We start from the raw sequence: 22122 nt of genomic DNA, 5'->3' as shown, positions 1-22122 counted from the left end.
TTTAGCCCAAAATGCAATCATAAAAATAGTCACGTTATTATGACCAACAGAGTGTCGCATTAAATATAACGATTACCTGAAGGTGTTTTTGGACCCTTTCATTCTTCTCTGCCTCTGTGGTTCGGTCTTCTTCACTCCGGTCCTTCACTGTAGCATCTGCTTTCAGTTCGGCACTGGCCTCTGCACCATTCTCATCTTGCTCATCGTCATGTTCATTCTCTGCGTGTATTGGCTCCTGCACATGAGGAGTGGTCATCACATGCTTCAGTTCATCCTTCGTCTTCTCTAAATCGACTTGCACTGCCTGGGCCTGGAGAAAGGTTGAATAATCATTATTCTACTGAATATTTAAACAAAACACAAATGTTACACTCTTCCATCTAACAATTCCCTCCAACCAGTTTATTAAAGGCTATGTACACCTTTGGCATGGAACAACATTAAGAGGAATTTATCACTGGAGGTGTATTTGAAGTGATTTTTTTGTCTGGAGTTGCTATGGGCACCTGCCCCAAATTTATGAAGGTGGTGCATGACCATAATAATTGCACGTATTTCAGTTAAGGGTATGCCTGGGAGTGGGGGTGGGGGAGATACCTGCCATGGGGCCTTGTGACTTTTTAGAAAGCTGCACTTCATAAAAGTGATTTACACTAATCCCGATTAATTGTGCAACATTTCCATGCAAAAAACTGGCATACCAGATTGGATAAATGTCTCCCATTATTTTTACAAGTGGTTACCCAGGTTGTAGCACGCAAACCTTCATTCATTTTCAGGACCCCTTATATAGTCTACCTAGTTTCAGATTTTTCTCATGATATTTTGTCCCTCCCAGTAACACATGCTGGGTGCTTTCTTCCCTATCTACAGCCTGTGTGAGCGGTCTTCCTTGTATCCTTTCTACCCTCTTCACATATCATGTGTCCGACCTTCTGTTACTATCTCTGACAATAAAAGAGGGGAGCGGGAAAGCAGAGTGAGCCATCAGAGGCAATGATTCATGTCAGATTCAGCAGTACCAGCAGCTAGGTGAAGGACTTGCATAATCTCTGCAAAAGCCACGTCAGGAAATTTTTAATTTGACGACTGTTTACAAAGTTGCATTTAGGAAGCAAATAAAAAACAACAAATAACGTAAAGGTGTATGTAGTAATATTTATACACATGGTGCTGCTGTTTTTGTATGCCGGGAATTATGGGGTTATCCACATAAATGGAAATGCGGTCATGCTTTTTGCAAGACATTGAACTTAATATTTTCACGAAAACTGAGGAGAGATCAACAAACTGTGAAAAGATATGCAAGTGATTTACAGCACAGGCGAATATGATCTAATAAAGGCTTATTACGTTTCTTTCAGACAAATTCCTCTTCTTAAAAGGGCAGCTGTAAAAATGGCACAGGAGCAGCAAACAGGGATCTGACACGGTCGTGGCCTCTTGATGCAGGCTGCCAACCTCCACAGGCTACCAGTTGTGCTTGACCCTGTAGTTCAGCCACACCTAACCAAAGTGTTTGCAGTGGGCTCAGAAACATATGAAGGCTCATTTTCAAACAGGTTTCTTGATGGATGAATACTACACTGGATGGTCCTGATGGATGAAGCTCTGGATGGCTGGTGAATAGCCACTATAACTGCGACGTAAGCAAGGAGGTCGCGGAGTGATTGTTTTAGCTAGAATGTTGGGAATTTATACAATCCCTTTAGGGTCTCTTTGGGTGTAAAATGAACTCTCAACGATATGCAAAGTTCTTAACTGAGCATTTTCTGCCACGGCATGAAAAGAATGGTGCCTTCTGAAATAAAATCATTTTCATGCAAAATTGTACAACATCCCATGCAGCAAAAAGCACCATTGACTTTTTGGTAGCTATGGGTATAACAGGTGATAAAATCATGGTTTGGCCACCATCATCTCAGATCTGTGACAGCGGCAGTCATATCTCAAAGCAGCAGGTCTGGGTGACAACAATACTGGCATCCTCTAATGAAATACAAGCAGAAACTAAACATGCACCTATAAGCTCAATGGATCGGAGTTGTTCAAGTCATCTTAAAGAAGGGCTCATATCAATATGTAACGATCTGGAAACTGGTCTGGAACTTTTAAATTTATATCACGTTTTATTTTTAAATTAATGATCTGTGCAAGCAGCAAATGACAGATGCCTGTTGGGAAAGATATGAATATCGTTATGACACATTGAATCTTTTGAAAAGCTAAATTCTGTAGAATAGTTTGGAACAACATATTCTTTTAAAAAACAAAGCCCTTGCCATTATGTGCACCTCCATGTGTATAACATCCACACTGTAATAGAAGTGGACACATGCGAACTGTGAAGGAAAAACAAAGAAAAATGGCATGTGGCCCATCGTGTACAGTGGTTACCTTTTGCTGCCATTCTTCTGCTTCACTTTCCTTCTTCTTACGGGCAAGTTCCAATTGGCTGATTTTACTGGTCAGATCAGCAAGCTCTGCAGACTACAAAAAAAATAAAGGATTTCAAATTACGAAAATATTAGCAGTGAGATGGACGTGCTGAATGGAGATTTATGATGCCTATGTTTTGCAGAAAAATTCAACCACTCTATGTCTACACATCTATCATTAAAAGAACGAGGACAGCTCCTAAGGCTTCATTCACCTCTGTTGTAGGCACCAGTAGGAGCCTCTGTTACAGTTTCTATTTTGCAGTAAAATGCTGGGCCCTATGACAGAAACCGAACAGATGCCGTTTGTGTCAAGCACTAGAACCAGCACGTCTGATTTTCATTGTTCTGCTCCTTTAATGGATCAATAACACAATACTATCCATAATGATGCATCATGCACACAACCTTCTGTATTTTGCGGCCTGCAAATTTGGTATACGCAAAATATGGATGCCGTCCGTGGTGCATCAGTATTTTTTGCGGCTCCAATGGTGACCAAGTATAGGACATGTTTCATCCCTTTGCGGAATGGACATACGGATGCGGAAAGCACACTGATCATCCATGCGCTTTCTGCATCCATATGTCCATCCTGCAAAAAGATAAAACATATCGATAAAACATGGACCACAGTCCTACTCAAATCAACGAGTCCGCAAAAAAAAAATAATGCACACAGACAGCATCTGTGTTTTGCGCATCGCAAAATGGACACTGTTGTGTGCATGAGGCCTTAAAGGGTTATTCCCATCTCAGACACTGGGGGCATGTTTAAATTAAATCCCCCATGGCTTACAGCTACTGTAAAGGGCAATAAATGAAATTATTATGAAAGGGCATTTAAAAAATACAAATCTGAGGGGTCAGATGTAACATTTGAAGTTTACAAAGGGCTTAACAAAATCTGTAAAAAGGAGATAAAAGTTGCAAAAATACAAAAATGAACAGCTGGTGGCAAGAGAGCAAAACAAATCCCAAAAAATGATTTAAATATATAAAAACCAAGGTCTGAGCAGGTAGGTCCCCTAAAGAATGGCAAAAGGGGGATAGTCACTGAAGATAAGGAAAAGTCAGACTTGGGCTACATGCACACGACCATGGTGTGTTTTGCAGACCGCAAATCGCAGATTCGCAAAACGCGGATGGCGTCTGTGCGCATTCTGCAATTTGCGGAACGGCATGGACAGCCTTTAATATAACTGTATTCTTGTCCACAAAGCACGGACAAGAATAGGACATATTTTTTTTTTTTGCGGGGCCACGGAATGGAGCAACGGATGCAGACAGCACACCGAGTGCTGTCCGCATCTTTTGCGGCCCCATTGAAGTGAATGGGTCCGCATCCAAGCCGCAAAAACTGCGGCTCAGATGTGGACCAAAAACGGCAATGTGCATGAGGCCTTACTCAGTGTTTTTTTTTTTTTAGCTCTGTATATACAAAAGAAGAGAAAGGAGCTCTTATGTGGTGCTGAAGCTGTTAGCCAATTGAGTATACTACTGGATGTACTAACTGTAGATATGGTCCAAGCTAAGTTAAATAAGGTAAATGTGAACAAGGCTCCGGATCCAGATGGATTACACCCATGAGTTCTTAAAGTAATTCTGTCACCTCCCCTAACCCAAAATCGGATTTTAAAGCAGTCATGCAGCACAGCTTACCTTGAATAGGCTGTGCTCTTCTATTTTGTAATCCGTCCAATAGTTTATGAGAAAATCGACTTTTATGATTATGCAAATTAGCCCTGAAGGTGCCCAGAGGGGCGTTTTGTTCCCCTTAGTGAGCCCAGTAAAGCCCCTCTTACAGTGCCCGGCCCGCCTTCCTTCCGACTGCCTAACCTCCCACAGCCCCTCATCCCTCTCCTCCCCCTCCCTCACGGCTAAACAAACTCTCGCACAGGCGCAGTACCCACTGAGGGCTGCGCCAGTGCGATCTGCAGGAGACTGAGGGCAGGAGCTTCATCCTCGTCACTGGGCATGCGCCGAGCCCAGTGACGTCCGATGCTTGCTCTTCCCTCAGTGAGATGCCCTGCTGCAGGCTGATAGCTGTAGGCAGTCTGAGCATGCTGGGAGTTGTAGTTTTGCAACAGCTGGAGAGCCTCAGGTAGGCTATGCCTGATCTAACCTGTCATATGAATGTTGTAAATAACAAAAAAAAAAAAAACGTGCCAAAAAAGCTATTTCTTATTACCTTGCCGCACAAAAATTGTAATATAGAGCATCCAATCATATGTTCCCTAAACTAGTACCAACAATACTGCCACCCTATCCCATAGTTTCTAAAATGGGGTCACTTTTTTGGGGGTTTCTACTCTAGGGGTGCATCAGGGGGGCTTCAAATGGGACATAGTGTCAAAAAAAAACAGTCCAGCAAAATCTGCCTTCCAAAAACCGTATGGCATTCCTTTCCTTCTGCGCCCTGCCGTGTGCCCGTACAGCTGTTTACGACCACATATGGGGTGTTTCTGTAAACTACAGAATTAGGGCCATAAATAATCAGCTTTGTTTGGCTGTTAACCCTTGCTTTGTAACTGGAAAAAAAAATTATAAAAAAAAATGGAAAATCTGCCAAAAAAGTGAAATTTTGAAATTGTATCTCTATTTTCCATTAAATCTTGTGCAACACCTAAAGGGTTAACAAAGTTTGTAAAATCAGTTTTGAATACCTTGAGGGGTGTAGTTTCTTAGATGGGGTCACTTTTTGGGAGTTTCTACTCTAGGGGTGTTTCAGGGGGGCTTAAAATGGGACATGGTGTCAAAAAATTGTCCAGCAAAATCTCGCTTCCAAAAACCATACGGCGCACCTTTCCCTCTACGCCCTATTGTGTGCCCGTACAGTAGTTTACGGCCACATATGGGGTGTTTCTGTAAACGGCAGAGACAGGGCAATAAAGATACAGTCTTGTTTGGCTGTTAACCCTTGCTTTGTTAGTGGAAAAAATGGGTTAAAATGGAAAATTTGACAACAAAAAAAATTCTCAAATTTCATCCCCATTTGCCAATAACTCTTGTGCAACACCTAAAGGGTTAACAAAGTTGGTAAAATCAGTTTTGAATAACTTGAGGGGAGTAGTTTATAGAATGGGGTCTTTTTTGGGCAGTTTCTATTATGCAAGCCTCGCAAAGTGACTTCAGACCTGTAGTGGTCCCTAAAAATTGGGTTTTTGTAAATTTCTGAAAAATTTCAAGATTTGCTTCTAAACTTCTAAGCCTTGTAACATTCCCCAAAAATAAAATATCATTCCCAAAATAATTCAAACATGAAGTAGACATATGGGGAATGTAAAGTCATCACAATTTTGGGGGGTATTACTATGTATTACAGACGTAGAGAAACTGAAACTTTGAAATTTGCTAATTTTTGGTAAATTTGGTATTTTTTTATGCAAAGCCATGAAGTATAATATGTGACGAAAAACAATCTCAGAATGGCCTGGATAAGTCAAAGCGTTTTAAAGTTATGAGCACTTAAAGTGACACTGGTCAGATTTGCAAAAAATGGCCAAGTCCTTAAGGTGAAATAGGGCTGAGTCCTTAAGGTGAAATAGGGCTGAGTCCTTAAAGGGAACCTGTCACCGGGATTTTGTGTATAGAGCTGAGGACATGGGTTGCTAGATGGCCGCTAGCACATCCGCAAAACCCAGTCCCTATAGCTCTGTGTGCTTTTATTGTGTCAAAAAACCGATTTGATACATATGCAAATTAACCTGAGATGAGTCCTGTAAGTGAGATGAGTCAGGGACAGGACTCATCTCAGGTTAATTTGCATATGTATCAAGTCGTTTTTTTGACACAATAAAAGCACACAGAGCTATGGGGACTGGGTATTGCGGATGTGCTAGCGGCCATCTAGCAACCCATGTCCTCAGCTCTATACACAAAATCCTGGTGACAGGTTCCCCTTAAGGTGAAATAGGGCTGAGTCCTTAAGGTGAAATAGGGCTGAGTCCTTAAGGTGAAATAGGGCTGAGTCCTTAAGGTGAAATAGGGCTGAGTCCTTAAGGTGAAATAGGGCTGAGTCCTTAAGGTGAAATAGGGCTGAGTCCTTAAGGTGAAATAGGGCTGAGTCCTTAAGGTGAAATAGGGCTGAGTCCTTAAGGTGAAATAGGGCTGAGTCCTTAAGGTGAAATAGGGCTGAGTCCTTAAGGTGAAATAGGGCTGAGTCCTTAAGGTGAAATAGGGCTGAAAGGGGCGGCCAGCGTGGGGGGGGGTCAACGTTAAAGGGGCGGCCAGCGTGGGGGGTCAACGTTAAAGGGGCGGCCAGCGTGGCGGGGGTCAACGTTAAAGGGGCGGCCAGCGTGGCGGGGGTCAACGTTAAAGGGGCGGCCAGCGTGGCGGGGGTCAATGTTAAAGGGGCGGGCACCGTGGGGGGGTCAACGTTAAAGGGGCGGGCACCGTGGGGGGGTCAACTGCTCCCAGGGGCCATATGTGGCCCGAGGGCCAGAGGTTCCCTACCTCTGGTGTAGATGGTAGATCAGACTCCCCCCATCTTCAGATCAGAACCCCCAGCCTGAGATCACACCCCCATCAGACCCTCCCTAGCCTCAGATCACACCCCCATCAGACCCTCCCTAGCCTCAGATCAGACCCTTCCCAGCATCAGATCAGACTCCCATCAGACGCTCCCCAGCCTCAGATCAGACCCCCATAGCTTCAGATCAGACCCCCCCCCCCCCCCCCTTCCCCAGCTTCAGATCAGACTCCCCCAGCATTAGCATTTTCACTATATGTTCTGGCAGGGAACCAGGGGCCACATGAATTGACCCCGGGGGCCAAATGCCGTCAACAGGCCGGAGGCCCTCCCCCCAATTGTAAATAGTAGATTAAATAACAGCATATGTCAATCAGCTGCTTCTAAGGCTAACAGGAAATTGTCATGCAATAAACAAGGCATGGGCTCAAGGGGCAGGGATGTAACATTACCACTTTACAAGGTGTTGGTGCAGCTGCAGCCTCATCTGGAATATGCAGCTCAGTTCTGGGCACCAGTCCATAGAAAAGACGCTGGAAAAAGTACAGAGGAGAGCGACTAAATTGATAAGGGGCATGGAGGGTCTTAGTTATGAAGAAAGATTAAAAAAATAAATGTATTTAGTCTTGAGAAGAGACATCTAAGAGGGGGGGGGGGGGGGGGGGGACGGGGACGACATGATTAACCTATACAAATATATAAATGGGCCATACAAAAGATTCAGTGAGAAACTGTTCCATGTTCCACCTCAAAAGACAAGGGGGCACTGACTCCGACTGGAGAAGAAAAAGTTCAGTCTCCAGGAGCGTCAAAACTTCTTTACTGTAAGAACTGTGAATCTGTGGAATAGACTTCCTCAGGATGTAGTCACATCAGGAACAATGAGAGTTTTAAAAAGGGTTTAGATGAATTCTTAAAAAGAAAGCAAATTATATTAATGCTTATGAAAATGTGTAGCAATCCGAGTCTAACTTCCTTCTGGGATTCGCGCCCTCACCTATCCCTTGGTGAAACTTGATGGACTTTTTTCAACCGTATTTAAGGGGTTGTCCGGGATTGGGAAGATTGGAGTACGAGTACAACAATGCCCTAAATGTTATAATCGTGCCTGTCCTACATTTACCCGACATTTCTAATGCCCAGTTTTCAAGTCTCCAACTCTCAGCCAGAAGTGCTGTGTTTCCAAGACTCAGTAACGTACCGGGTCCCTTTCTGCCGAGCAAAGCCTCCTCTTCCGCTTTGTAGGGAGCCCGGTGACTTCACTCTCAGCCACATGAATTATTCAACGTGCCTGGATGGGCGGTAACAAGGCAGCAACCAACTGCGCTAAGCCACGCCCCCTGGTCCTGTGACCTCATTGGGCAGGCCGCTTTATTATGAAGGAAGGAGAGGCAGAGCACAGAATATTAATGAGGGGACGGTGGAGATGATAGTAATATGAAACCACGTGATGCCACGCTGCACTGGGAACCACAGTGCAGTGGTGGCAGGAAGGTAGGCAAAAATAAACATAGATGTAAACAATGTGTGGGGGACCGTCAGAGCCATGTAGAAATAGCGAAAATACCTAAAAACATATGGGGGGACCTTGATTCAGCTGTTACTAGTGAGTACACTTAAAAAAAAATATATATATATAGAATTTTATCCCGGACATGGTAATTAGAGTTGTGCAGCAACCCCATCCATTCTATGGCTCCATTGCTACACAGCAATCCTGTTTGTGCAACAAGTGCTTCGGCCAAGATGACCATGTAGTCCCCGCTTTATGCTACAGTACGCACCAGATGCTCCTGATTTTTCATTTGGTCCTGTGATTGTTTCAATAGGGCTTCTTTGGCATCCTCAGCAGCCTGGCGGTCTTTAGCAAGTTTTTCAGCCTCTTCCTGAGACTTTCTACGCTCCTCCTCCAATTCCAAGGCTTTTCTTGTCTGCTCCTCCAGTTCTGTGGGATCAAGAAAAACTTAGGCAGATGAAGAGCATTGCTCAATTTAATTCTTAAAATACAGACTGACAAAAGCCGTACATGTCTATAAGTGCCTCAAAAAACAAACCATTTTCCCATCCTTCTCATAAAACTGTGCCCGACACTACGGCAGAGGGCTGTAGAAGGGGATAAGGAACCTTCCCTACTACTCTCGCTGCAATGGAGAGCCAGATACAATAAGCCCCATCCCCTCAGTAATGTCACTATAAAGATATAAGGATGAAATCAACATCTATCTTCTTTAGAAGATTTCTACAGTTTGTTTCCAGATTATGCAAAAAACAAACAAACTGCAGAATGACCAACACAGTGCAACAAATACCGGTTAGCGCATGTAATCGCACGGTGACTGGGCTAAGTTGGTGGCTGTCCCTTACAGTCAGCCATCTTAGCTAAGGGCATAGGGGGTTGTAACTTCACTCTTCAGCCCCGATCACTGCGATTTGCTGGTCAATGCTGACTGGCCAATCACATATTCCTCACCGTAAAAGAGAGGGGGCTGCAGGAGGCTGAAAAACGGAGGCGACTACAGGACAGCACCAATCACCTTCAAGGTTACAGGGTGAAAATAGCTATGCATGCGATACCAGCCAAACACAGCACACTAGGGGCATGTAGAATAGCAAAGTCCTCTCTGCACGCTGCCATTCGAATCTGGAATAGTGTGTAGAGAGGGATTTGTGCAGCACCACAGTAAACAAAATCTACTGTTTGTGAACTTCTGCAGTGATGTCACCTTCATGGAAAGGACTTAGGAGTTTTAGTGGACAGCAAACTAAGCTGTAGAAACCAGTGTCAGCTGCTGCCAATGCCAATAAGATAATGGGTTGCATCAAAAGGGGCATAGATGCCCGTGATGAGAACATAGTCCTACCACTTTACAAATCGCTAGTCAGACCACACATGGAGTACGGTGTACAGTTCTGGGCTTCTGTGAGCAAGGCAGACATAGAGCTGGAGAGGGAGGAGGGCAACTAAAGCAATGGGTGGACTACAGTACCCAGAAAGCTTATTAAAATTAGGGCTATTCAGTTTAGAAAAAAAGACGACTGAGGGGAGATCTAATAACTATGTATAAATATATCAGGGGTCAGTACAGAGATCTATCCCATCATCTGTTTATCCCCAGGACTGTGACGAGGGGACATCCTCTGCGTCTGGAGGAAAGAAGGTTTGTACACAAACATAGAAGAGGATTCTTTACGGTAAGAGCAGTGAGACTATGGAACTCTCTGCCTGAGGAGGTGGTGATGGTGAGTACAATAAAGGAATTCAAGAGGGGCCTGGATGTATTTCTGGAGTGTAATATTAATAATAATATTATTATTATCTTTTTTCCTCCCTCTGGATTAACTTGCAAGATAACCGGCTGAACTGGGTGGACAGATGTCTTTTTTCAGGCTAATAAACTAAACTATTGAGGTCATTTAACTGGTGTAAAGTAGAACTGGCTTAGTAGCCGATAGCAACAAATCAGATGTCACCTTTAATTTTTCAAAGGAGCTGTCAAAAATGAAAGGTGGAATCTGATTGCTTTACACAAGTTTGATAAATGACCTGTGTCCGGTTCCAAGCGGTACCTTGGAACCGAACCAGAGTTCGGCAAAAGTTTTTTTTACAGTATAAATCAATTTCTGAAGTTATTACCCAAAGTATTGCGAGACTTCACAAAGTAATAACTTTGTCTCATAGGAGCCAATACATTCTAATACTGTACGGAGCGCTCACTCCGTATGGTATTCTAATGAAGTTTTGTGCAAATCAACTTCGGATGTTTCATCAGAATTCGATTCGCTCACCCCTACCTGTAACATCCTAAAGATATATAATGGCATTTACAAAATGATGCCAACATGTGAATCCATGTCAATCCAAGATGTAAATACCCCTTTAAAAGCAGAGAAATTGAAATTTAAAACATTGCACATTTTTCAAATGTTCCATAAATTTTAGATTTTTTTCAGAAATAAAAGGTAAAACATACTGACCTAAATTTACCTCCAACATGAGTAAACAGGCAAAATGTGTTACGAAAACATATATTTTTTTAGAATCACTTGGATAAGTAAAAGCTTTTAACAGTTATGCTAGATTTGTAAAATGACACTGTGTTAGGATGGTGAAAAATGGCTGTGTCTGGAAGGGCTTAATACATGGCCATAAAATGACTGGAAGCCTACCGCCCAACAATCTTACCTTCTTGGGCTTTTCTAGTCTGCTCCTCTATCTGTCTTAGCCGTTCCATCAGTTCTTCCTTCTCATGCTCAATCTTTTCTTTCTCTTTCTCAGCCAGCTCTCTCTTCTTCTTCTCATTCTCCAGGAGGGCTCTATGTGGGAGAAATAAGAATTAGTAAAAATCCTGAGGGTAAAATGAAAAAAGGCAGCTGGTAGAGTGGGAATATCAGCCAAACCTCTCCATCTGCTTCTGATGCTTCTCTTCTCTTGCTTGAGCCTTCATCTGCTGGACTTCAATAGTGTCTGGCTTCCTACGACGCATGTACAATTCATGGTTGCCCATGCAGAGTGCCAAAATTCGCTTGTTGATTCGTAATCGGGGTGCATAGAATACAAAGTCCTGAAACATAAAAAAAAGCATTTTAAGTTCACCTGCAACTATTCTTAACATGCTATTGCACAATTAGCGCCCGTACCATACACAAAACTTGCACTCCAGAATTCTGGCTTCAAAAAGTCACAAAAAAAACTTTGCAACTTGTATTTTTACACCACTCACTCGACCTTTAAAATGGGTGGAAAAGCGGCTAAGTCATCAATATTAGATCAGCTGTTTGAATGGGCCTTGGCACTTGTGTGAGCGCTGCATCCTATTTAATGATCCGTGAACCATGGATGCAACACGGATGGCATCCGTGGTTTTCACGGACCCATAGGCTATAATGAGCGTGAGGGATCCGGGAACATGGACCAAGATGGGGCATGCATGCGTGCTGAAACCACGGACCGTGCTAAAACACTGATGTGTGAATATACATATTCAAATGAATGGGGACGTGTGCTGTCTGCGGAAAACGTACAGCATACGTCCGTGAAACACTGACGTGTGAATGAGGCTTTACCCGCTCGCGCCAGGTCTAAAAAGTATCTATGACAGTACAGAAATCTTGCAATCTTTTTACAACTTGACATGTAACAAGACAGGAGAGCCCTTTGGAGACTCTTTAACTAGGCCTTGAGACATGACTTGGATAATAAATAAGCCAGCACCTCATCTGCAGACAGCTGTCTCTGCGTGATTGCCCCTCAGGGCATAGTCATGTCTCAAGGCTTAGTTAAAGGGTCCGTTTTTGCGGTCTGCCTATTATAGAAATGCCTATTCTTGTCCACAATTGCGGGCAAGAATAGGACATATTCTATCGTTTTTGTGGGGCGACGGAACGGAAGTACGGATGCAGACAGCAGACAGTGTGCTGTCAGCATCTTTTGTGGCCTCATTGAAATGAATGGGTATGCATCCGCTCCACAAAATTGTGGAACAGATGTGGATTGAAATATATGGTCGTGTAAATAGGCCCTTATATGTCTGATGGAGGTTTTTTCCTTCATCTTGATTAACAAAGAGATGAATTTGGGCTGGTAGTAGGATGACAGATGAGCCTTGCAGACTATGTATAGTGAGAGAGGTAATAGTAGGCATGTATTGTGTGGATTATAGGACGATGAGAGAAATGTATTATTCCACTACAACTGGTTCTGCGACTAGATTTAGTCACAACTGACATTTTTACACTTTCTTTACCAGTTTCCAAAAGGGTGTCTGGCGAGGACGAGCCATCAGCCGTGGAACATTTATCATTTACACCAGAAACTGGCAGAAATGATGACTGGAATCTATGGCCGCTACGAGCTGGAGTAGATTTCAGTTTGGCACATGGACGGCTTGCACCTTGGAATTAACAATTATTATCAAGGCCAGTGGAGCCCATGTCAGTTTTGATAAATCAAGGACAATATATTCATTTGTTAAAGCAGGGAGAACAGTTTGTGTCAACTTGTGTAAGGACTTCCAGTTCCGTATGGAGCAAATAGGATCCGACATTCATTTTTGTATACTCACTGGAGCTTTCTTGTCAATAGGTTTGATAACAAATTTCTTGTCATTGAATGAGATGTTCCTGATCTCACTCCATGGAAACCCAATCTTGGGTGTCAATCTGGAAGAGAAAAAAAACAACAAAAAAAACCATCCATTTAGGAGTCGATTTTTACCTTTCAAACGTTGTGCAGCAAGGAAAAAAAAAGGGGTTTTCCAGGATTTTAACCTGACGATCAGCTCCATGTGAGCACAGCCTTCCCTTCATTGTTTACACTGGTGTACCGTCGATGGCGAGCAGGAGCAGTTGTAGCTACAACCCATCCCATTTACTCCAATAGGACGGCTTGTTCTTATACACTTTTATAGGAAGGAGCCGCCCCATTTTTAGAACCAATGGGGTTCTATTGGGTTATTCACACGGCTGTTTTTTTAATTGGCTGTTTTCACGGCCAGACAGACCCCATTAAAATCAATGGGTCAATTTTTAACAGACCTATAGATAGGAGTGCACCTGTTCAAAGGCTGTTAAAGAGGAGTTACAGGGGAGCACTATTGAAAGGAATTTTATATACACAGTGGGAATGTCGAGCCCTTATTTATATTGGGGCTACTATAGAGGGCATTATAGACACTGGGGACACTATAGGGTGGAGGATATTATACATACTGGGGGCACCGATGGGGTGTACTGAGGGCACTGCCGGGGTTTGATGTCAGAAAAAACCAAAATTCAACTGTTGAAAAAGGGCCGTAGAACAGACATTAAAAATGGCCAAACTGCCAGAGAATGAATGCACACACGGATGCAGAATGACCATGAAAAGCTGACAGTTTTTAAGGGCCATTTTTTTTTCACTGCCGTGTGAATGTAACCTAAGTAAGCATCTTATACAAGAACAGCTATCATAGGTATATAGCCTTCTTGTCTGCACAAAATATAAAAGAGAAACATGAAAGTGCTCATAATAAAAAACTGGAGGAAACAAGCCTTCATTATGCAATAGTCTGGAGATGTCACAGCACTATTGTGCCCTCTTCTGGGCAAGCAGACAAGTTACAACTTATTCCACAGTAAAATGCTGACTTAGGCCTCTTGCACACGTGCATCCGTTCTGTGCATTGGGGACCGCAATGCACAGGCAACATCCGTGCGTCGGCCAGGACGGATTGAGACACATGGATCACTGACCCATTCAAGTTCAATCCACATCGCAAAAAATAAATAAAAATAGAACAAGTTCTGCATCTCCGTTATTTCAGACCCATGCAATACGGCCACAGGCACACAACATTGTGTGCAAGAGGCCTTAAACCCTAAGGGATGCATGACGTACCAGTTCGGCATGTTTCCAGAGTCCTTAAGGACCCATGACTTACCGGTACGTCATGGATTTAAACCGCAATTGCGGCGCGGCGGGGGTTAATCGGACCAGGATGCCCGCTGAAATCATTCAGCGGGCATCCTGTCACAACGACCCCCGCCCCCCCATCGGCGATCGCCGCAAACCGCAGGTCAATTCAGACCTGCAGTTTGTGGCTTTACCTGCAGTTGCGGCTGTGAGGGGGGACCCGATGGCATGTAGGGCAGCGCGATGTCTAAGGAAGGCATCACGCTGCCTTCCGGTGAGGAGCCTGTGAGATCCAGCCCCCTTAGCCCCCTTGATCTCACAGGCCCCGGAAGCTGTATGAGTAATACACAGTATATACCCCCCAAAGTTGAAGTCCCAAAGTGGGACAAAAAATAAAGAAACATTAAAAAAAAAAAAAAATATATTAAGTCCCCCCCCCCCCCAAAAAAGATTTAAATGTTTCAAGTAAAAATAAACAAAAACGTAATAAAGTAAAAAAAAATTGATAAAAAAATAGGGGGGGGGGGCCTCCGTATCGACCGGCTCTATAAACATATGACATGACCTAACCCCTCAGATGAACACCGTAAAAAATAAAAACTGTGCTAAATAAACCATTTTTTTGTCACCTTACATTACAAAAAGTACAACAGCAAGCGATCAAAAAGGCGTTTGCCCACCAAAATAGTACCAATCTAACAGTCACCTCATCCTGCAAAAAATTAGCCCCTTCCTGAGACAATCGCCCAAAAAATAAAAAACCTATGGCTCAGAATATGGAGACACTAAAACATCATTTTTTTGTTTAAAAAATTATATTAGTGTAAAATTTACATAAAAAAAAAAAAAAAAAGTATACATTTTAGGTATCGCCACGTCCGTATCGACCGGCTCTATAAAAATATCACATGACCTAACCCCTCAGATGAACAACGTACAAAATGTAAAATAAAAACTGTGCTAAATAAACCATTTTTTGTCACCTTACATCACAAAAAGTGTCATAGCAAGCGATCAAAAAGTCACGCTTAAATGCCAATAAAATAGTCATCTCACCCCGGAAAAATCATACCCTACCCAAGGTAATCGCCCAAAAACTGAAAAAATTATGTCTCTCAGACTATGGAAATACTAAAACATGATTTTTTTTTTTGCTTAAAACTTACATAAATAATTGTGTAATCGTTGTGTAAAATTTACATAAATAAATAAAAAGTATACATATTAGGTATCGCCACTTCCGTGACAACCAGGTCTATAAAAATATCACATGATCTAACCTGTCAGAAGAATTTTGTAAATAACAAAAAATAAAAACGGCGTCTTGTTATCTTGCCTCACAAATTGTGTAATATAGAGCAACCAAAAATCATATGTACCCTAAACTAGTACCAACAAAACTGCCACCCTATCCCGTAGTTTCTAAAATGGGGCCACATTTTTTGGAGTTTCTACTCTAGGGGGGCATCAGGGGGGGCTTCAAATGGGACATGGTGTCAAAAAAAACAGTCCAGCAAAATCTGCCTTCCAAAAACCGTATGGCATTCCTTTCCTCATGTGCCCTGCCGTGTGCCCGTACAGCTGTTTACGACCACATATGGGGCGTTTCTGTAAACTACAGAATCAGGGCCATAAATATTGAGTTTGGTTGTTAACCCTTGCTTTGTTACCGGGAAAAATGAAAAATTTTCCAAAGAATTTACATTCTGAAATTCCATCTCCATTTGCCAATAACTCTTGTGGAACACCTAAAGGGTTAACGACGTTTGTAAAATCCGTTTTTAATACCTTGAGGGGTGTAGTTTCTTAGATGGGGCCACTTTTATGGAGTTTCTGCTCTAGGGGTGCATCAGGGGGCTTCAAATGGGACATGTTGTAAAAAAAAAAAAAAAACTGTCCAGTAAAACCTGCCTTCCAAAAACCGTATGGCATTAATTTCCTCCTGTGCCCTGCCGTGTACCCGTACAGCGGTTTACAACCACATATGGGGTGTTTCTGTAAACTACAGAATCAGGGCCATAAATATTGAGTTTGGTTTGGCTGTTAACCCTTGCTTTGTAACTGGAAAAAATTATTAAAATGGAAAATCTGCCAAAAAAGTGAAATTTTGAAATTGTAAGTGTTGACGACGTTTGTAAAATCAGTTTTGAATACCTTGAGGGGTGTAGTTTATAGAATTGGGTCATTTTTGGGTGGTTACTATTATGTAAGCCTCGCAAAGTAACTTCAGACCTGAACTGGTCCCTAAAAACTGGGTTTTTGAAAATTTCTGAAAAATTTCAAGATTTGCTTCTAAACTTCTAAGCCTTGTAACATCCCCAAAAAATAAAATATCATTCCCAAAATGATCCACACATGAAGTAGACATATGGGGAATGTAAAGTAATAACCATTTTTTGAGGTATTACTATGTATTATAGAAGTAGAGAAATTGAAACCTGGAAATTTGCAATAAAAAAAAAAAAAATGTATACATTTTGTATTTTTTTTATAAATAGAAATGCATTTTTTTTTACTTCATTTTCCCAGTGTCATGAAGTACAATATGCGACGAAAAAAAACAATCTCAGAACGGCCTGGATAAGTCAAAGCGTTTTAAAGTTATCAGCACTTAAAGTGACACTGGTCAGATTTGCAAAAAATGGGCAAGTCCTTAAGGTGAAATAGGAGTCCTTAAAGGGCTTCTGTCACCCCACTAAAGTCATTTTTTTTAGGCTAGTTAAATTCCTTATACTGCGATATATGAAAATATAATGGTGTTACTTACTTTCCTTCAGCAGTTTCTTATAAAAACAAACTTTTATAATATGCAAATTAGGTCTCTACCAGCAAGTAGGGCGTTTACTTGCTGGTAGCAGCCGCAAAAAACCGCCCCCTCGTCGTGTTGATTGACAGGGACAGCCGCGATCTCCTCCTCCGGCCGGCCCTGTCAGCATTTCAAAAATCGCGCTCCTGTGTTCATTCGGCGCAGGCGATCTGAGATGAGGAGGCTCGCCTCCTCAGCACTCCCTCAGTGTGCCTGCGCCAATGAAGTCTTCTTCGGTGATGTCATCAGCGCAGGCGCACTGAGGGAGTTCTGAGGAGGCGAGCCTCCTCATCTCAGAGCTCCTGCGCCGAGTGAACACAGGCGCGCGATTTTTGAAATGCTGAGGTCCAATTTAGCTGTAAAAGCAACTTTTATAAATATTTAAAAGAGCAACTGGAGCACTCGGAGGTTGGGTTATGCCTTCCCAAGTACCGCTTCTGCCACGCCCCAGGAATGATATCGCTGCCGTGCATGTTCTGATAATGCCCCCAATGCATTTGACTGGAAGCTAGACTCAATGGTCTAGTGATGAGATGCATGACAGTGCATGCGCACTCAACTATTCCCGTTCTTCTGGGCAAGTCCTTGTCTTCTAGTGCGCACGTGCCGCCACTTCCGGGTGCAGTTACGCGAGTCTAGCGCTGCCAGTCAAATGCATTGGTTGGCGTTATCAGAACATGCAGGGCAGCGATGATATTCCTGGGGCGTGGCAGAAGCGGTGCTTGGAAGGCATAACCCAGCCTCCGAGTGCTCCAGTTGCTCATTTAAATATTTATAAAAGTTACTTTTACAGCTAAAACGGACCTCAGAGAAGGGAATGAAAGGTATGTTTTTTTCATCAGTGTTAAGAGCCCTACCAGGCTATATGACTATTAGGGTATGCTGGAACCAGGTTATAGTCTCTTTAAAGAGGCAATCCCAACAGTTTCTCAAACAATCAGGTGGATTTCTATTTAAAACTATTGCACATAGAGTCAGCGGCTGTGGACATCACCAAGCATTGGCTGCTTTTATACTAAATTTTCATGATCTTCATAAGATAATGAATCTAATAAAAACACTAACTACTTCTATTAACTAGATATTTGTGTTACCTGTCATTTTGTTCATAAATATTCAGTCCCAAGGCATCCACTCCTAGCCAAAGTTCAGAGCCCTTCTTATTCTTAATGCTGAAGTAGTTAACGCCATACATCTCCAGATCTTGAGCAATCTTCAGGTACTCCAGAATGGCATCCTCCCTAAAAAACAGTTTAAGACAGCTTTATTTAAAAAACGGATAAGAAGCATCAGTGATCCTAGTGGAGAGAAAAAAAAAAAAAAGCAGGTTATGGGTTTTTAATTTACAACGTTTGATGTGCGATAAACCTCACGAATCCGGCGATACCTTATATGTATAGTTTTTCTTGCGTTGTGATAAAATAATAAAAATGTGAAAAAAATAAATAAAAATAAATCAGTTTAATTTTTTGATCGCCATATTTTGAGCCCTTTAACTTTTATTGTAATTATGTGTACGGAGCTGTGTGGGGGTTCATGTTTTTCAAGTGCGATCTGGGGTGTGTATAACTTTTTGATCACTTTTTATTTATTTTTGTAGAAAATGAAACACTTTTTTCCCGTTTGCCGTATGGGGAATATATTTTTAAACTATGGGCGTTTTCGCACATCGTGACACCCATGATGTGTATTTTTAAAAATGTTTACGTTCTTTTATTCTTATTTTGGGAAAAGGGGGGCGATTTGAATTTTTATGTTTTTATTTTTTTTACACTTTTTTATAGTTCCCATAGGGAATTATAACAAGCAATCATTAGATTTCTATTCTCATAGACCCCAATGCACTAGCATCGGAGTCTATGAGAAAATTGCTACGGTAGTTTCCTATGGCGCCCTATTACAGGCAAGAGCTCCATAGAAAATACTATGCAGCAGCCTCCTGTCATTCACAAAGACAGGGGCTGCTGCACACAAGCTCCGGCTCCTCTGATCGCCGCACGGGGGAGCCGGAGCATCACCGGAAGCGTGCACTTCCAGTTTTTCATGCGCTCAGATGCCATGGTCAGGATTGACCACAGCATCTGAGGGGTTAAATGTCCCCGATCTGCATTACTGCCGGTTGTGGACATTAGCTGCAGGTGTCTGCTATAAGAAACAGCAGGCCACCCGTGGCTATGGCACAAATCTCCCCCAGTAGGTTTACTATTTTAATTTTCTATCCAATTGCTTAACAATTCCAACATGTTTTAACCCCTTGAACAGCCTGTTTTGGGCCTTACTGACCAAAAGTTTTTCTTCCCTTTTTTTCCCCCATCTATATAGCTTTATGAGGGCTTGTTTTTTGTGGGACAAGTTGTAGTTTTTAATTTTGGGGTACACATAACTTTTTGATTAACTTTTATTAACTCTTTATGGGAGGGCGATGGGAATACATTTTATGGCGTTCATTTTTCGGTATAAATAACATAATATATCTTTATTCTCTGGGTCACTACGATTACAGAGATACCAAATACATATACTGTATTTTTTTTTTTCCGTTTTACTACTTTTTTGCAATAAAACCCCACTCTGTGTTAGACTATACTGTCTGATCTGAGTTTTCACGATCTAACTCAAATCCGATGGTATATTCTAACATAGAGGCGTTCCCATGATGATGGGGACGCTTCAAGTTAAAATATACCATCGGATTGGAGAAAACTCCGATCCGATGGTATATTAATAGGGACTCCTGACTTTACATTGAAAGTCAATGGGGGACGGATCAGTTTGCAATGGATCCGTCCCCAATGACTTGCATTGTAAGTCAGGACGGATCTGTTTGGCTCTGCACGGCCAGGTGGACACCAAAACGCTGCAAGCAGCGTTTGGGTGTCAGTCTCCTGAGCGGAATGGAGGCGGAACGGAGCCAAACTGATGCATTCTGAATGGATCCGCATCCATTCAGAATGCATTGGGGATGTACGGATCCGTTTGGGGCCGCTTGTGAGAGCCTTCAAACGGATCTCACAAGCGGAACCTCAAACGCAAGTGTGAAAGTAGCCTTATCTCTATAGTGCACTGCATTTTAATATCAGTGCTATTCCGACATTGAACAGCAGGCTGCGCCAGAGAGGCACCTGGCTGCCCTGACGACCTACACGAGACCCCAGCCAGCCTTCACACACATCAGCACTTAAGATCACTGGGGGAAAATTAAGTTGCAGTTTTCAAATCTGAACTCAGAGTTGAAGTTGCTGAAACAACTCCTATTAAGTTAAGGAGCCAATAGTCTCTTCTGAAGGAACACCCTTTTTGCGATGTCATGTTTGGTATTTAAGTGAATGTAGCTTGAATAAAGGCTCTATTCTACTCTGGCTCTAGGAGGGATGAGAAGATGCTTTCAAGAAACCAACTTGTGTGTCTGGTCTCATTATGAAAGCAGTTTGGCACTTACATACTTATACTTCTTCTTGGTTTTGCGCCGTAAAAAGGTATATGGGTGGTCACTAAGGGGTTAAAGCCCACAACATCCAGGGCCCCTGCAATTCTACTGAAACAAACTGCGGCCACCATAGAACCCTACTGTGATACTTTTGGTGCAGCAGAAACGGAGTCTTGCAAACATAACAAATGTTACCACCTCTTATTTGCCATCCCAGTCGTCCGTTACCTTAGCATGCCCCTGTGTTCTTCATGCCAGACATGGATTCTTTCCTCCCACTGCTCTTTAGTAAGTTTGTGCTGTTCCAGAACTCTAGACAGAGAAAGCAGAACATTACAACCTCTTATGATAAGTTCACATCCCTGTCATTGAACTCCGCTAGTCTGTTTCCCTGCTGGAACAGACTACCCCGGCATAGCCGGACACATTCGCGCAGTGGATCCCCATTGTATATAATGGCTTTTGGCCGGACAAAAAGAAGTCCTGCATGCACAAAAATGACAAAAGCCACTTAATTTGTTACAGATTTTCATACGCATGGGATGCGGATTGTTGACTCCAAAAAATCAGTATCAAATCCTCAACATGTCACAAACCCTTAACAGGTGCACAGGTCTAGAGTGTGACAACAGCCTTACTCCAAAATAAAACTATTACACAATTTCCAATTTTTTTGTATATAGCCTGTGCACTTTAGCAGAAAGGCACCAGGAGCCAACAGGGCATGACACCTGTCCCTCTTCATTCTTATGGAGTCTCAGGACCCTGAACACAACCAATCACAATGCAATGTATCTATGACAAGTCCGAAATGCTTGGGTACACTTGTGATATTCTATTGTGTGTGTAGTGTTCATTTAGTATATCCAGTGATGCCATAGAGCATCACCATAGCTTTTTGAAATTTCTAGTGAAGAATTTTTGGGGATTACTACAAAAGTAACAAATAGACCAGAACATTGATTTGAAAATATTTGAATAATTGACAAAATCTAAAGTAGAATGAAAATTCTGTATATGCATACCTCTGAGGAAGCAGCTTGTCTTGTGACAAATAGCCTGTTTTTTGCACGTCTTTGTTAAAGTCCCCATATTTGGCCTGCACGGCATATGAAGCCAGGAGAACTGCAGTTTCTGGTGGACAGTAAATGTCATCATTCAGAATGCCTTCCTTCACTTGGAGAAAGAACAGTCGCTGGGTGATATCTTGGATTAGTTCCTCAGAAACATCCTCCGGATAGAATTTGGCACGAAACTTAAAAAGTAATGGAGAATCTTTCCGTACATCCTGAGCAGTGACCTGATTAAAGAACATCAATAGTACTGTGTATGATATAAAGAAGCTGTAGACATCTATACAAAAGCAACTGTCAATGCTGCAGCAGATGAAACTACATCACAAGCAATCACTGCTTTCTCTGAGGAGGTCATCAATATCAGATTGGTGGGGATCCGACACCCCCACTATTGGTTGGCTCAGTCCACTGTGTAGTGGGAGTGCCAGCTTACTGAAGTTCATCTCCCAGAGGATACAGTAGGTCATCGGTATGTAAAAAGGTAGAAAACCCCTTTCATTACGAATAGGCAAGT

General features: G+C 42.5%; 1 protein-coding gene across 1 annotated transcript in view; it reads right to left on the bottom strand.

Moving 5' to 3' along the window:
• Positions 1-22122, bottom strand: part of LOC122946143 (radixin-like) — a 138543-nt gene that overhangs the window by 5640 nt on the left and 110781 nt on the right. Inside the window, exons 4-12 of the mRNA XM_044305537.1 lie at positions 21558-21832; positions 20761-20844; positions 18200-18346; positions 12972-13068; positions 11308-11471; positions 11093-11223; positions 8694-8854; positions 2398-2490; positions 77-310 (exon numbers count right to left, since the gene is read on the bottom strand). Coding sequence (XP_044161472.1) covers positions 77-310; positions 2398-2490; positions 8694-8854; positions 11093-11223; positions 11308-11471; positions 12972-13068; positions 18200-18346; positions 20761-20844; positions 21558-21832 — 1386 coding nt within the window. The remainder of the gene's footprint in view (positions 1-76; positions 311-2397; positions 2491-8693; positions 8855-11092; positions 11224-11307; positions 11472-12971; positions 13069-18199; positions 18347-20760; positions 20845-21557; positions 21833-22122) is intronic.

The sequence above is a fragment of the Bufo gargarizans genome, chromosome 9 (genome assembly GCF_014858855.1).
Source record: "Bufo gargarizans isolate SCDJY-AF-19 chromosome 9, ASM1485885v1, whole genome shotgun sequence".
Classification (NCBI taxonomy): Eukaryota; Metazoa; Chordata; class Amphibia; order Anura; family Bufonidae; genus Bufo; species Bufo gargarizans.
The sequence above is the reverse complement of the archived record's forward strand: the minus strand, read 5'-3'. Positions and strand labels throughout refer to the sequence as shown.